At 52.2% G+C, this 15,846-nt stretch overlaps 1 protein-coding gene across 1 annotated transcript; it reads right to left on the bottom strand.

Annotated features, from left to right (window-relative positions):
* Positions 1-7,623: 7,623 nt before the first annotated feature.
* Positions 7,624-9,149, bottom strand: SAPIO_CDS2600 (putative Protein kinase; the record flags this gene model as incomplete). The annotated part of the gene is made up of 2 exons (XM_016785576.1): positions 7,624-8,537; positions 8,606-9,149. The coding sequence occupies 2 exons, from the start codon at positions 9,147-9,149 to the stop codon at positions 7,624-7,626; spliced, it is 1,458 nt and encodes a 485-aa protein (XP_016644952.1).
* Positions 9,150-15,846: the final 6,697 nt, after the last annotated feature.

The raw sequence follows: 15,846 nt of genomic DNA, 5'->3' as shown, positions 1-15,846 counted from the left end.
AAATACCTGGGCCCGATCCGGACAAATACGAGGGTTATACTGGTCGAGATTTGGAAAAAAAACTGCAGTGAGTTGAGTAATGCCGGCGTGGCGAACGGTAGGTGGCTTTGCCTGGATCACCATCCTTTGTCCTCTGGCGATGTAGGAACCGGGAGAATCGAGTAGCCAAGTGCCGGCCACCGAAGGGTATCGCGTGTTTGTTGCCAAATGAAACACGGGAGCCTTGAGCAGTCCAAGAAAGGAATGAAGGAAGAACGTCAAGTTGGCTCCCAAGTGGCTTGACTGGGCTGCCTCTCCCTTCCAGCAGATTGAAGGCTGAGGCTAATGTCTGGGTTCTCACAAATGAGCTTGGCGCTTCCACACTTTTCCTCAGTGAGAGGAGAGTCTCGAAAGGGATAGATCCACCATAGGCATCTTGTCGTGATGGAACCACTTCCCGTGATGGCGCCTGTGAAGGAGCTCTGATTGTCGCAGGGATTTCAGTCTGAGCCGTCAGCACACTTGTGGATCCATGGGGCTCAGCATGTCCTTCCCTCGAATGTAGGAAGTCTGCAACTGTGCGCCCAAGTTCGTCATCATTCTTTGGGTTGCTTAAAGTTGGCTTTGGACGTTGAGAATTTTCGCATCTCGTCGTGCCATGTATTCCTTGAAATCATTAGGAATTCCTCTCAGTTCGTAGTAAGATTCTTCAGGTATGGCAGATTCGTCGAACAAAAGCAGACTCGTCAGGGTCCTCTTGTTCACTCTGTCCCTGTGGTTGTGAGGGCGATGAAGCGATTGCCGGCTTCATGTACTTGACGAATGATCTGTAGGACTGCCCAAGCTCTCTCGAATAAGCCCCTCCTGCTTAGTTGAGTTCCTGTGACAACAGCCGCAAACTTGATCATCATATCAAGCCGGCGAGCAGTTATATATATTGCTTTAGTCCCGGATTCCGAGGTATTTCAGGACAATATACTCAGCGGACTTGAACGTGGTCGAGCACTCGAGCTAGGTATTCGACCCGCAAAGCATTCTTTAAGGTTCCCTTCCGCGATTTCCTTCAGGGCCAAGTTCAAACCGACGGTTCAATCTTTGACGCCCGCCGTGTGGTGATCGTGACGCATTTTCAGGCGGTTGGACGGTGCGTGTTTCTCCCCCCTCGCCCGGCTAACAAGACGAGGCCATCGCCGGGTGGAATGAAGAGTGTGGGAAGAAAGAATTATGTATTCGGTGTTCTGAGTATATAGTTGCCAGGAAGCTGCTTCGTGACTCAAGTGGCGAACGCGAAGAGAGGTAAAAGAGACGCCGCGAGATAGAGCCCCAAAGCGCTCGGCACTGGTTTGACTCGACTTTGTTCCAAGACTGCAAGATTCATCTGTCGTGCGTTTTCCCATCTCCGTCTCCGTCTATTCTTACCACCCGTCACCATCTAGTTGACTCTCCGTCTCTGGATTCCTAACTCTGCGGACTCTGGCTTTTTCGGCCTCATGGTCAAAGGAGGCGAGTGTGTGAAATCGGGGATCATCTCCATCGATAATGTAAATAAATTTCCTCGTCGAATTCTTGGAGATCTTTTGGACCTGCTCTTCATAGTGTAATAGGAGGTTGGCACCACTGTCGGCACGGTCGTCGTTGGGGTCAAGGTGGCCATCCTCATGTAGGGCGATCTTGAGCCGGCCAGTCCACAACCCGGTTTACCCTCTGGACGTAGGCAAGAAACTCCCGAAACGGCCTAGTCTTGGGATCGTCTGCCGCATTACCTCTGAGGGCACCCACGTGAACGATGGAGAAAAGGGGAGCCGTATGTGTCTGGTGATCCCGGCACACATGCGCTGGCTAGCTATCAATGAATTGGGGCATGTTAGATTTAGACCACTGCACCAAAAATGAGCGACGTGCCACTCTATAGTGATTGGTCATAAATCTATTATTTCAACAGGGCAGATCATCTGTGATCACCCAACAACTGGTTTATGCGCCCAATCCAAATGCAAAACCATCATTACCTTCGCCTTCCCAGCGGCCTTCTCTGTATTTGTTCTCAAGGTTGGTAGTTTGGGAGTGGCTATCCCCGTCCTCACGCCCGTCACCCTCGGCGTCATCTCCATCCTGCTGATGGAACTGAAATCCGCGGTGGTTACCCGAGATGACAGACCGTCTAGCTCCAACTTGTCATCGGCGGCCGCCCTCAGTCCTCGGCTTCCAGCTGGGCAAACTTGGAAAAAGTGCGCCCCAGACTTTTCTTCCTGGATCCTGCGCACCTCCTGATCTGCCGGCGCTACTAGCCCTGAAATATCAGCAACGACGCTGGGATGGGTGTAGCGGAGTTGGGCGTGTATCCCACGTCCGAGTGGGGTTGGTGAGTAAGGGCGAGCACCAGCAGGGAATGTGACTGGCAGGGTTCTGAACTTGTTGGTGAATCTGAACGGAGTTCTGAGGCAGTGATGCTGACGACAAGGATGATGGCCAAGTCCTCCAGCCTTCGGAAGGAATCCGGATGATGATCACTACCTCGGCATTATGGAGATGCTGAGAACAGTTGGCAGTGTCTATGAACTAGGTAGGGCGTAGGTATTGGTGGATACGTGCCGAGAATTGCTCTGCTGCTGTTGATCTCCGTCCGGATTAGAACTAACGCGTTGATTCCAATTCCGCCTCTACCGTCGACAGAGCAACGTACGGTTGCCTCTTCGATCTCCTCGAAACTGGTCCGCCAGCCAAGAAGACAACGTATCTTGTCATGGACACACGATTGTGGTTATTGCATAAGGATGCATCGGACGCAGCCATCAGTTTAGCTTTGGGTTGGTCTGCCACACCTCCCTCGTACAGAATAGGAGATGGTGCTCTCTGAAGCAGTCTCTCACACGAAATGAGCTCGGGAGAATATATATCTAGCGTCGACCTGTAGAACAGATAGAGGCATATCGGAGGATTGGGGGTAGATTACGCCGGTATGTTGTTATAAAGGCCAACTTCGAGGCCTCCAGGTTTGTGGCCGACATCAAATCTCTGGAAATCGATATAAACCTGTCCGATTTCACTACGTTGGAGCTCGATTGGGCGTGGGGACCTTTGAGGAGTGGCCTAGATAGGAGGTTTCGTTGATGCGCCCCAACATGAATCCTTCTCGGCGTGCTGTCTTCATAGGCATCCTAATGGTAGAATTCACTCTTTTTTGTCTATCCCAAATCTTGAGAGTCTAGTGTTGGTCTATATTGTGGTGGAAGACGAGGCCGCGGAATCGACTACTACCCACCCGGGGCTCAACTGTTGAATGAGGTGGTTCAGTAGTTTGGACTGAAGGCGGGTTGACGGTAGAACGGAACGATTCGGTGGTCTAAGATGGTCCTCCGGTGAGGGTTAAAGTTGGTTAAGAGCGGGCGGGCTGTTCTCCGGGCGATCAGCAGCAGAGCTGGAGGGTTTAGCAGTTGTAGAGCTGGGTTTGGGTTCCTGGCCAATGGGAGCTGAAGTCGCCCTCTCTGTGGTTGATCAACCGGCCGGGAGACTGCGATGCGTCCTCGATGTTTAGGAGGAACTGTGAGGGGTGGATAGTGAAGTCTGGTAGCTTGTCGATGGAATCCGAGTCTGGCCGGGCCAGTGCCCAACCAGAGGCATGGCTGTTTTCGATGAGGCACTTCGTTTGGTACTCGATATATACCTGATATGTATATGGAAATATAAGTAGCGTAGCCGGCCCGTCTAGTAACCTTCTCAGCCCGTACGAAAAGTCCCATACGTCGGCGGAAACGACCTGGCGGGCGTTGTCTCGACGTCAAACATTTCCCGCGCGATACTCAGCTGTTGGTTCAGCACGAAGCAGGGTCGTTCTTGAGCGTCCCATCGACGACACGCTTGAGTCCTTGGCAAATCTGTTGGTGAAGTACTGCTCCTTGGCGCCCACCCGCTACATCCTCGCCAGCGTAAGTGGCCGTACGGAAGTTGCTTTTCGTCGCCCACCATAATGCATGGCCGGCTCTGGCCACCCAAGACCAGCTTGGCATCGGCTGGGTATATAACAAGGCGCCTCGTCCAGTACTACCGTCTTCACCTGGCGCCTTTTTGAATTTACTATACGGCCTGTCGCAAGAAGTTTGTGGTGTCGTGGATACGACGTCTGCCGCATCGACGATGTCTGCAACCATGTCCTTGAGCTCGGTTCTCGAGGATGTTGCTTGCTCATCTTGGTAATGAAGCTCTTCCGGTGCTGCTGTCCTGTTTTTGGGGCCGGGATTGATAACGTTGGCTCATGAGATTTCGCCCCCAGCAAGCCGACGGATGTCCTACTCCAGGGGGCATCAGATGCGCGTCGGGCGAGACTCCGAAGCTTGCCTCTATCGTCCGTGGTGAGAGCGTTTTCCCGCTGATGTCGAACACCTTCAAAGACCACCCACACGTTGACGGCTTCACCAACCATCTACTCTGGTTGGCCGGGAACCATCAATCCTCGCTTAAAAAATGGGGTCAAGGGTCTCTGGATACGGGAGCAATATTTGGCGACAGTGGCACGCTTGTCGCTCAGTCACTACTCGCGCCGATGCCGCTGGCACATATCAAAAAGCAGTGTTATAGGCATCGAGTGCCTGGTGATGACCCGCAAGTTCGACAGGTGCGAGCACTAACTGGTTGGCAAACTGCAACCAAACGTGGAGGCACTCCCAGGCTTAAAGGTGGTCTCCGTCGCACAATTTTCGACTTGGTTATCTTGTATTCCGCTCGGATATGTCGCCCAAAAGTCAAAGTTCCTCGACTCATCCGCAAATCATGACAGCCAGCCCAGCCATCCTACACGGCAGGGAAAAAAGAAACCGAGGGCGCCGGTTCCTGTTTCGACCAGCAAATTCGCCACGAGGCCAGGCCTTTTCAAATGAAACCCCAGTTCCCAAACCGGGTATGATCTTTCGTATTTGGGTTTCACATATGATGTGAGGTAATGTCTGCTGTTCACAGATCAATGCCGAAACGTAGAAGCTGAGGAACTGCTTCCTTCTGGCCCACTCGGCAGCCGTCTGAACGTGTGGATGAATAGCCACCTGCATGCCTGCCAGTCGATGGACATCACCTTGGAAGCCCGTTCCTCTTGGAATCCAAGATCACCATACTGAATAATGGTCTCGAAACGCCGAGATCATACACTCATGGCAGACGCATTGGCACCGATTCCGAATAGAGAATCGGCCAAGACCGACGATACAAACAGGATCGAAATATCCTACTGATGAAGCGGTCGATTGTGGATCCCAATTTAAGACAAATAAAACACGACGAGACTCGGATCTTCGAGAACAAGAGTTCTCAGACGATGGAGGTGTTTGCGAGGCCGTTCGTAACTACGGAAATCTTGAGTTTGGAGGGATATGGCAGCTCTGGATGATCCATGGTATAGAAATATTCAAATAGCTCATCCATTCCCCCAACCCTTTATCAATAAACGCCAGTGTTTCCAAGCGTAAACCTCTTGCCTATTCTCTCCTGTGAGGAAGCCGGATGTCCATTGCTTACTGAGGCACTCCTCAGACGCGTCCTTAGCCCAAGAATCAATCATCCCGAGAATAAATTGGTGATTTTGTTGTTCAAAACAAGCCCACGGGTATCCCTCCGACTATCAGTCGAAGGTACGCCTCTGCCTCTGGCTTGGTGCAAAGGTCTGGGTCCATGATTATGTTCCGACCCTCCCATACTATGTTGGGAATGCCGGAAAAGACAAAGTTTGCCTTGGGGGTTTCATGGACAAGTGAGACGGATTGTCCATCTCCAGGGTTCTCTAACACAAGATGTAGAGCGTCCCTACATTTTGATGGTGCTTTTAACAAGGAGCGTGCCGTTTCTGAATGCCTTGATCTTAGTTCTAACTGACCTTGGCCAATTATGGCCAAGCTCACTTCTCCTGAAAAGGCCCCTTATGGTTAGCGGAGTCCGACCAGAGTCTGAAGAGAGCATAAACTTACGATCACGATCACTCCCACAAGCGTGAAGAGTTATCTGGAAGATTGTATCCCAAGGCGGCTTAATTTTCCTCTGAATGGGCAGCGCAAACCCAATGTCTGCCCCTGTCGGAGCCAGTTCCTCAACAGCTTTGCAAATCTCTCCCAAAAACTCTCATTCCGCACCACGGGGAGTAGTCCGGGGACATGCTCACTAAGGCGTCCGATTCCAGGGGATGTCGCGAAGACACCTCCTCAAGAAGGGCCAGTGTAGGTGTCGACCTTCTTCACAAGAATCCCGGTATTTCCCAGAAAGAGATGGTCCAAAGTCACCCCCGGCGTGCGGAAGACCACGCGACCTCTCACGGCAGTTCAGAATTCAGAAGCTTAAAGCCATCACGTCCTGCTTCCAGATCCTTTCTAGGGACACGCACCTATGACTTAAGATGAGTCGCCGTCCTTCTTAGTGGCATTCGATGAAAGCTCGAGACTCGAACCATGCCCTTTTCCTCCGCTATCGTCCATCGCATGGAATGTGAAGTACGAGGATAGGAATCGAGCTCGTGTGCAGGACCGTTGAATCAATTGCATATCCTCTCGGTGCGACCACGAACCGAACTAGTGTGAGGCTCCATCGAGGACGGGCACTCGTCTGCCATTGCCGACGGTTTGTCGATGGACCGAGAAGTCACTGGTTAAATGATGCAAAAACAAGCATATTAGAAGCTCTACCCTAGTCGGTAGGGACTCTTGAAAATCCTCGGTTTCTTTGCAGCTTCAAATCTTCATTGATGGTGGTGACGGGCGCCTGCTCTTGCGCAGTCCATTGAAAAGATGGCCTCATGGGCTACCCGTCCAGCTAGTAAGATGTCTCCGATGAACAGAGCGAGGTCGTTGGTGGCAGCGGCCTGACGGCGCCGGGAACCAGGTACGTAGCCGACGAGGACTTCCACATTGCCCTGCCATCGGCGTGAGAGGAGGCCAGTCCTGGCTCTTCATCGAACCAACGAACGCACAGTGAAGGTCTAGGTCCGTTCGAGTATGCCGCCAGGTTAATGTGCGGTGGGGCACATCAGTGCCTGGCTTCTGTGTAAACACTGGATCCGGAATTCGACCCTAGGCCCAGCCGTTTCCTCTGTGGTTGACAAATTGCAGAGATGTCTCCCCTGAGGGGCTCTCTAGACGGCAAGTCTTCGATCGTAATCGTACATGGAGGGACGACCGTCCCCGGGAACACTGTCGCTCCGTCCGACAATGTCAACGGGGTTTTCATCGTTCTTCTGCGTTGGATGAGACGAAAGGTTGGCCGAACGATCTTTCTTCTAAACTCCTCTGTGGAGGGTGGAGCGAGTCGACGTATGGCAGTCTTGAAGAGGCGCGGGTTAACGATCCGCAGCCGGATGTCGCCCCTAGACTCTTCGAACACCTGCTTGAGGGCTTCAAGCGTTAGTGTCAAGGAGCCCGGTTGCTGCTCCAATGTCTCCTTGGGCCACCACCCATGGTGACACGTCCGTCGAGTCGGTTAGTATCCTGTCCGGGGTCGTAGCGAGGGTCGTACAGGCCAGCGATTTCTCTGTCGAACGGGATTGCGACTTCGGAACCGAATCTACCCCACAGCAGGTGCGGTGGGTTGAGTAGGTGACGCGGCAATGGGCTCCCTGAGTTCTAGTAGATCGTCGGAGGAAGGCCGATGCCAATTTATGAGAATAGTGCTATCTCACGTCGGCGTAGTTCGTGGTGATGTGGTGCTGTGAAACCAAGAATGATCAAGAATCTCCTTGGCAGTCGGCCGCTGCTTCGCATCATAAACGAATATCTTAGACAGCAGGTCGTAGAGCAAGGCGGCCTCGTGCTCCGCGATCTTCGGCATCGCATCCAACATTGCGTCCGACTCGTCATCGAAGCCGTAGATATAGACATTATCCACTTTAACAGCCGTGGGCTTCCATATCATGTTCCCAAAACAAGGCGGGAACGGTTCGTTGTCTTCGCTTATGTAGAGCCGTTTCTGACATCCAGGCACGCCTGTGTTGACGACATTGCCCTCTGGCTGATCGTCCCATATCTTGTAGACGAGATCCCTCAAGGACCGCTTCTCATCCAATTTCGCGACATGCCTTCCCTTTCTTGGGTTCTTCGTCGGATATCCAAAGTCGTCCCAGAGGGTATCTCCCCACTCAGCGGGCCTATCTCCTAGGGTTTGCTCGACAATCCTCACCAACTCGACCGGGCAATCGACTTCGAAGGCGGAAAATGGGCTAAGACCACCTCGGAGCCGGAATAGAAAGCACCCCAGAGCCCAGACATCGCTAGCGGGACTGGGCGGCAAGCCGACAGCAACTTCGGGGGCAAGAAACTCGGCAGGTGTGCCCAGCATCTTTTTGGGAGGAGAGGAAATTGGAAAAGACTGGTCAAAGTCAACGAGTATTGTGTTACTGCTGATAAAGTTGAAGTCCAGGGAGAGAAAGTCAAGTGCTTTGACGAGATATCGAGGTGCCTCCGGACCGGTCGGTTCACCGGACTCCAGTTCAAGCTGTTGAGTTACCGGCGGTCCAAAGAGACGGTAAACTCCGGCTTCGTTAAGGTGGTCGAAACCCTGTAGGGTGAATAGAATATTCCCGGTGGTGACATCTAAGATAAGTTAGCGAGTAAACATTAAGAATGGTTCAAGTTTTGCCTTAGGGGGGTCCGGAGCATACCTCCGTGGCAAATACCCTGCGCGTGGAGATCGGCAAGGGCTTTTGCAGCTTGATATCCAACCTTTCGAGCGAGCCACGGTTTTAGCCTACATGAAAAGAGGGTCGACAACTCCGAAGCAGATGGGCCAAAAACGGGCAAAACTAGACACAGATGGCGACCATTTGGGCCCTCGAAAGTAAACCGCCCAAGTTCGGACATGAACGTTGCGGGTCCTCGGGCACGGTTTGAGACGGCAACCTGGCTGCTTAGAACACGAAGAGACTTGTCGCTAATCGATGAAGAATGCTTTGCAGCAACAAACTTCAAAGCCACCCACTTCCTGTCACACTCGTCTCGTGCTAGCCAGACGGTCGAAAAGCCGCCGGCACCGAGCTTGTGCACGATCCTGTAGCGACCGCCATAGTAAGTGTCGCCGAGATGAACGGGATGGAAGCCCCCTGGGTGGTAATGTTCGGGATCTTCCGCCTCGAAATTGGGGTAAAGGAAGCGGAGAGAGTGGTAGGATTCATTATCGCTATCTTGATCGACGGGGTGTAGCGACATTTTGGTTGCGCAGATGAGTGTCACACTTTGAGTTCTAAATGAAAGAGAAAGACGTCAAAAACGAGGTGTGAAGCATCGCAGGGACTGCGAGAGAAAAGATGTTGGAGTCGGCATTTTATGCGTTCATTGATCGATGATACACTAGGCAACTCTGATGGCTCGATGAATGAAGTATAGTAGATGCCTAGAACAAACCGCAGGTCCTGTCGAGTCTTGCCCTGATTGGGCGCCTTGTCCGGTACGACTGTTGGGAATGCGACAAGGCTGCAGGTTTGAGGTTTTCATTCGTCGAACGCGTGGTTGGGCAACAAGGGAGGAGCCGCAATCCGGCCGCGCTCCCGGCTCGAGGCCACGCCCGCGGTGTGAAGAGATCACTCACCGAAAGGCCAGGTTAGTGGCCCATTGCTTTCCAGGTCGGTCGATGCAGCGGAGTTCTCCTTTGCTGAAAATGAAGGCAAATCAAGATATCTCTTTGGCTCCACGACCATCTGGGCGAGAATCATCTCGTGGCCACGTCGATGGTACAATTTCCCAGGACGATTATACACCAGTCAGGCCTCCAGCCAGCCCACCGGTAAAAAAAAAAAAAAAAAAAAAAAAAAAAAAAAAATATCGCCCTTCCGGCCAGCCTCGCTCTCTGCCATCTCGCAATTTCGGTCCCCATCCCCGCGGGATATGTGAAGTTAATGCATGTAATGGTTGTGACGACTGTGTTGATACCCTCTGTCTAGAATTCCACAGTTCGATGGCCTCCTTACTTGTCAGCCATAACTCTGCCATTTCCAGACGGTACTGAACTCTCCCCAATCAACACCAACGAGAGGTGGGTTCGAGAATGGCTCGCTCGGTTTGGTTCACCTTAGATATGGTAGCATCTTCCTCGTCCCATTGTAAGTTGATACATTGGACAAGGTTGCTTGTATATCGTCTTCTTCGCGCCGCCTTGTGTTGTTGGCACTCGGAAGGCTAAGTTCATCGAGATCTCAGCAAACAACTTTATGATCGACAATGAGCCTTCGGATCCGAGTTGACCCGTTACTCGATTTCCACGGAGCCCGGGGAGGTTGTGACATCTATGATATCTCTGGAGAACCGGGACAATCGAAACAAGTGCGGGGAGTTCTTGAGAGTGACACGCAAGCCGGACTGCCGGACCCTTTCCTCAGATCCCAGGTCTCCTTGACCCGATGAGCCCTAGAGTCTTGCCGATTTTGCAGTGCTTTGAACCTTCTGTAGGACAGGGCGAGGATTAGGTCCGTTGCTTTGATGTTCTCGAATGGCCGTATTCATTTCACAGGTCATCATGTCGTCCAAGCAGCCATCGGACCTCGTGTCCGATGTGATCATGTACTCTGCTTTGTCCGCATCCAGGAGGGTCTGGGAGACACCACATGCCGTGGTAAAAGAGTAGAACCGCCAAGTTCTGGCCCAATGCTTGCCCTCAGGGGCCGGAGTGCTCGCCAAGAAGCGGGTGTTTGCCATGGCGGATCCACTCCGGGGTCGTGTCAGAAGTCGCCGCATTGTCAACTTCTTCGAGGAGAACTCGTTTCCGCGGCTTTGATTGTTTGGGGAAGTCGCGGTATTGTGGTTGTCGGGAGCGAGATGGGTTGTGCCTTCGCTGACGGCGGCATCGACGAGTGTCAACGAAGCTAGTCTCTTCGTCAACGCCGATAAGATTGTGACGAAATAATGGTTGGAAAACGGAAATCTTGTGTAATCTTGTGCTTGAGAGCGTATATCCGTACCGTCCGAGAGCGACAGAATCGCACTACTCGCGCATCTAGTCTCGAGAGTGCATCGCCTTCCCGGAAATGCTGGCTATCGCCGACTACACGGGAGCCACGTAAGAGTGGCGTCTCAAACTGTGTGATGGTAAAATACCAGAGCGGAGTGCTCTAGGCTTTTGACATCGAAGCAGACGATATGCCCTCCCACAGTTGGTCCAGTCGGAAAACATGAAATAAGGCGGTTACCAACTGTCGGATGGGGAAATGCCCAATCTTGGAAGCCACTGATGAATACACGGCTTTATATACCAGAAAGGAGAAGCCAAAGCCGCAATAGTTGGAGACTTTAGGGATACTGAACGTATCGATCACTGGCGAGATAAACCCTCGACTCGCGCCTTAGAATCAGATTCAGAATTAGATGCTGGAGTCGGTGGTCTTGTTTGGATCGCCCAGACGAAAAAGAGGTACCATCTAGCCCTATCCCGAGAAGCTTGACTTGTGGTACTCACTAGAGAGCCTCCTTTCGTCACAGCTTCTGGGAGGCATACTTTATAGGCATGTGGCGGTAAGATATATAACTGCTTCGTTGGGAGCTTTGTGCTCAGTAGAAATTCCAACGCCCATGCTTCATATATCGAAGGGACGCCACCCGAATACGATCCCTATAGGACGTAAACGAATACCCAAAGGGCGATATCGTCCCGGTTGACCATCCGGAACCAAGTTGACCGAGCTTTGACCTTCTTCGCATCTTCCTTGAGCTTTCGTAAGATCAGTTCGGTCGCATCAAAGGGCTCTTGTCACAGGAATTGGCACTTCTCCGCAACGTCCTTCAAGAGTTTGTTGGGGAGCCCTTTTGCTCAATGTATATATACGGTCTAGTTGGACTCCGGAGCAGGCCCGAGTGATTGGAGAATTAGCATCTCCATCGAGGTCGAGGTCGAGGCGTCCCGGTGCAAAAAATATTGACCAACCCCCATCAGAGTTATCGGGGGAGAAATACCATCCTTCGCCGGCAAATAGGGCGCAGGGGGGTACGGACGTTCCAGGGAAGACGGTAGTACCGTCGGGTAGGACAAGTGGCGTCTTCATAGTCCTTCGTCTTTGTATAAGACGTAGGATGGCCTGACGACCTTGTGACTGAACTCCTCAGTCGATGATGGTGCTAGTCCTGATAGCGGCCTTGAACAGCTTGGTATTTAAAATCCAGAGCCGGAGCCCGGTTGCTGCTCTAGCGTTGGTTTGGGCCAAAGACCCATCGTTACTCGACCGTCTATATCGAGACATTGCTTCCGAATCGGCCCCACAAAAGATGCAAGTGGTTTAGTAGATCGTTCAGGTCATTCGACATCGGTGTCGCTGATACCATGTGGACTGCCGCAAACGACTCTCTCCGTAGGTAGCTGACAACGGTGCCCTCTCTTTTTTTTGCCAAATGTACTTCGTCTAGTACGACGCGGGCGAAAGAGCTTCGTATCGTTCCATGTTCAACCAGACGGTGTCGTGTTAATACTATCCGCCGTCGCCGTTTGATCTGGCCCCTGAGCTTCTGATTCTGCTACATGAAACCGTCAGCCGCCGTCCCCGTGCATTGAGAAGCTCACCATCTATGACCACTTCGTTGCCTATTCTTACTTACTGTCTGTAACCTCTCCGCCAGGATTTCAAGCACTTTCAGTTTGTCCTCGTTCTCTGCAACGTCACTGATCATCGAAGGCTTCTGTTTGAATGTATTTTCTCTGTTCTCACTGCTCGCAATGGAGCCGGGTTCGACCTGTAGTAGTGGCTGATGGATTCAGGGCGACCATTGGGGAGGGGCGGAGGCAGTTCCAACTGACCTACTAGACTCGAGCCCTCCAACTTGGCAGTCCCTGATGTTCGGCACCAGAGTGAGTCGGCTGTTGAGAAACACTGCCCCAACGGAGAGGCAACGGACATGGCAGGGGCCAGTGACGGGGACTTAGGGGGAGACAGGCAGCCCGGCGCCGACCATGAGGTCAATGTCATCCGTTATCGAGACGCCTGGAGAGAGTCGAAGAGGTGATCCTGGGGTGAGGGGCAGGAGCGGGAGTGTCAAGAAAAGGGGGAGGGGACATCTCCGCATCGGAACACGGTCCATGAACGTCCACTCTGCTGAAGGGGGTGGGGCGGGAGACTGATATAGGCGTCTTGGGAGTCAGGGGATTGGTAACCTTACTGCACCTTTCGATGAACTCCTTTGAATGTGAGAAAATCGTCGGGGAATCGTTTGAATACGTGGGCCAGTGGAGCTCTGAGCCTTTGAACGACCACCACGACCGCCCGAATGTGCCTGTTGTCCTAAGGCCACTACTATACATACGAATGTGACTTAAGTTGAGGCAGGTCAGTCTATCTTGATATATATCAATGATCCTGGCTTGGAAATAACGCAAGATCTGGTATGGCAAGAGGAGAGACATCGCCTCCCAATCAGGGCCGGGTCTAAAAACGTCCCAAATATATACCATTGATCGACGTCCCTTCTGCAAGCCCAGGGACCAATTCTTCCAGTATATGCATCGCATCGATTGTAAGAATACCGTCGCGAAGTGAAAAAGAACACACCACGCACGCACCGGTCTGAGACCGGCAAAAGCGGTTCCGGCAATTCGGTGCCATTGCCTGTACCGGCTCCGGGCTTCGGGGCAAATTGAGGGCCGAGCTTGTCGGCGGGCATGGGCTTCTGTAAGCTTCATGACTGATTCTTCGATTATATTCCCAGTGTTGGGCAACTGGATTTTAAATGTGATGTTGACCCCGTTCTCGAGCCTCATTAGAAACAGTCTCCACGATGTAGAAGGCAGAACCATTCGTGGAGAAGAAGAGGAGGAGTTCATACTTCATTCTCCCCTTTCACAGCCTCGGATACACTTGGGGTAAACCGCTACAATGTCTAGGCGCTTGGCACGGACAACGCCCCCAGCCTTCGCCGCAGTCTCAACGATTATGTTACTACCCTCCGCTAGGAGACGTATCATCCGTGGGAATAGATAGCAGCTCATTACGCAGCGAAACCTCGTTTGACGCCAAACCGGATTGGCCACTCATCGTCGGAGTCACAGGGAACAGGAGAGCCATCCTTTGCTGAGGCGCCGGCTTGCAATGCCAATCGCGACAGGCATTCCAATTGGTACCCTTGTTTCGGCTGTTAGTGAAGTCTGCGGCTCTGACGATTTGACACGAGCCATGGCTGCCGCTACTCGGTCGTCGCCGTCTGTGAAGCCAAGCTTAGACAACCAGACGAGATCGACAAAAAAGATGTCGGCCTCGTAGGATAGTAAGCCCTCTATTGTACAGATGCCAGTATAGGAGGGGTGCAAAAGATGGATGATCCAAGCTTTGTCAGGCAGGATAGCCGGCAGAGATCTAAGTTGGTCTTTGTTCTTGCTTAAGAGGGATCGGATAGTGAAAATCGTAAGAAAGAGTGCCCTCACAATCGGAGCGTGGCCTTCCTTAATGTAAGAAGTCCCGCCTAGTTCTTGCTTGGATACTGGGAAGGGTGTCAAACTTCTATTTGCCAAATTGCAATAGCATCATTGCCTATAATCATTACAATGAAGGCCAGAGTATCTTTTGACATCATGATGCTGGCCACGTTCATCTTACTCCCATAGAACCTTTGGTTAACCCAGGTAGTAGTGTTCCTGTAGATCGATATGTATAATATGGAGTAATACAGTTTGCTCCGTTTCATGGGGGATAAATCTCATTGTGGACTAAATAGTGTCTTCCATATCTGTCCCTTTTGTGGGAGCGAACGTTGTTGAGAAGGAAAGGAATTTCCTGGGAGGGAAACGGACGAATGATGCTGACTTGGTTCGAGGTTCGGCAGCAGCTAGCAGCCACCCAGCCGGGCCGCCAACACCTTTGACTCTGCCGTAGAACTCGAGGGTATGTAGACTGAATTGTCTCGTATCGCCGACAGAACGACGAAAGCCTACAGGGAGGCCACCAAGGGGACAGCGAAACGTACCGCAAGTTCTAGCCGTCGTCCGGCCCTTCGGATACGATGGGCGGTTGGAGACGCTTTCAGGGACCCCCGCTTCGTGAAAGCCCTCGCCTTTGGGTCCTTACATACGGACCCAAGAGAGTCGTGATGTGATCCATCCTCGTTTCATGGACCTTTTCCCCGATCTGATTTCTAAGTCGTTTTCCGCACCCCTGGCTGGAAGTCCTTCTTTCGTGTGTGCAGGGCGCTGGTTGGCGGCGCCACATCCTCAATCAAGGCACTCCAAGCAGCATCTACCCGTCGACGTGCTACCCGCAAACCCTTGTCGAACTTCAGAAAGTAAGGGCTATTGAATACCGTATCCGCGCCGACAGCATCCGTGGCTGGAATGGCTCGGTTCCGTGCTGCTGAGTTTATGCCATCTGCGCGAGGGCGTCGGATCTTCAATATGAGATCAATAGACAGTCATGCCAGCATCATCCCAAGCTGCTGGAGCCAGCAGCCGGGCATCTCAATAGTTAGCGTCGCTCGAGCGCTCCCCATCAGCGGTGTCATCTATAAGCTCCGAGGGAGGTAGCCCGAAAGTCAGGGCCAACGCCGTGTCCTCGGCGAAGAGCCGTGGAAGGCTTGACGCAAACGGGCTCTCCTTCTACCCCAGTAAGTTAGAATGAATAGAGTATTGAAGGGGTAGTAGGGTAGAATACATATAGGAAAAGAGTGCTTCGAGTCACACACAGCCAGACCCGAAGGGTTTCGGCGAACCTCGCCTAGTACGCCGCCTGTGCAGTTGCGGCGGTGACAGACAAGAAAATAACAACGAAATATACAGCCTTGTACACTCATCTGGGAGATTGAATATTGGCGGAATCCATGGTTTTGTAAGAGATTGGCGACACTGGAGTCTCCGTCAGAACTAACCCCGCGTGGGTAGTCGTAAGAACAAATGTTTCTTGCCACTTTCAGTGGATAGGTTTGTGCAAAAGTTGCGATGTCGGTG

Source organism: Scedosporium apiospermum (assembly GCF_000732125.1).
Source record: "Scedosporium apiospermum strain IHEM 14462 chromosome Unknown SEQ_SAPIO_0086, whole genome shotgun sequence".
Lineage (NCBI taxonomy): Eukaryota > Fungi > Ascomycota > Sordariomycetes > Microascales > Microascaceae > Scedosporium > Scedosporium apiospermum.
This window is presented reverse-complemented; position numbering and strand designations above follow the sequence as displayed.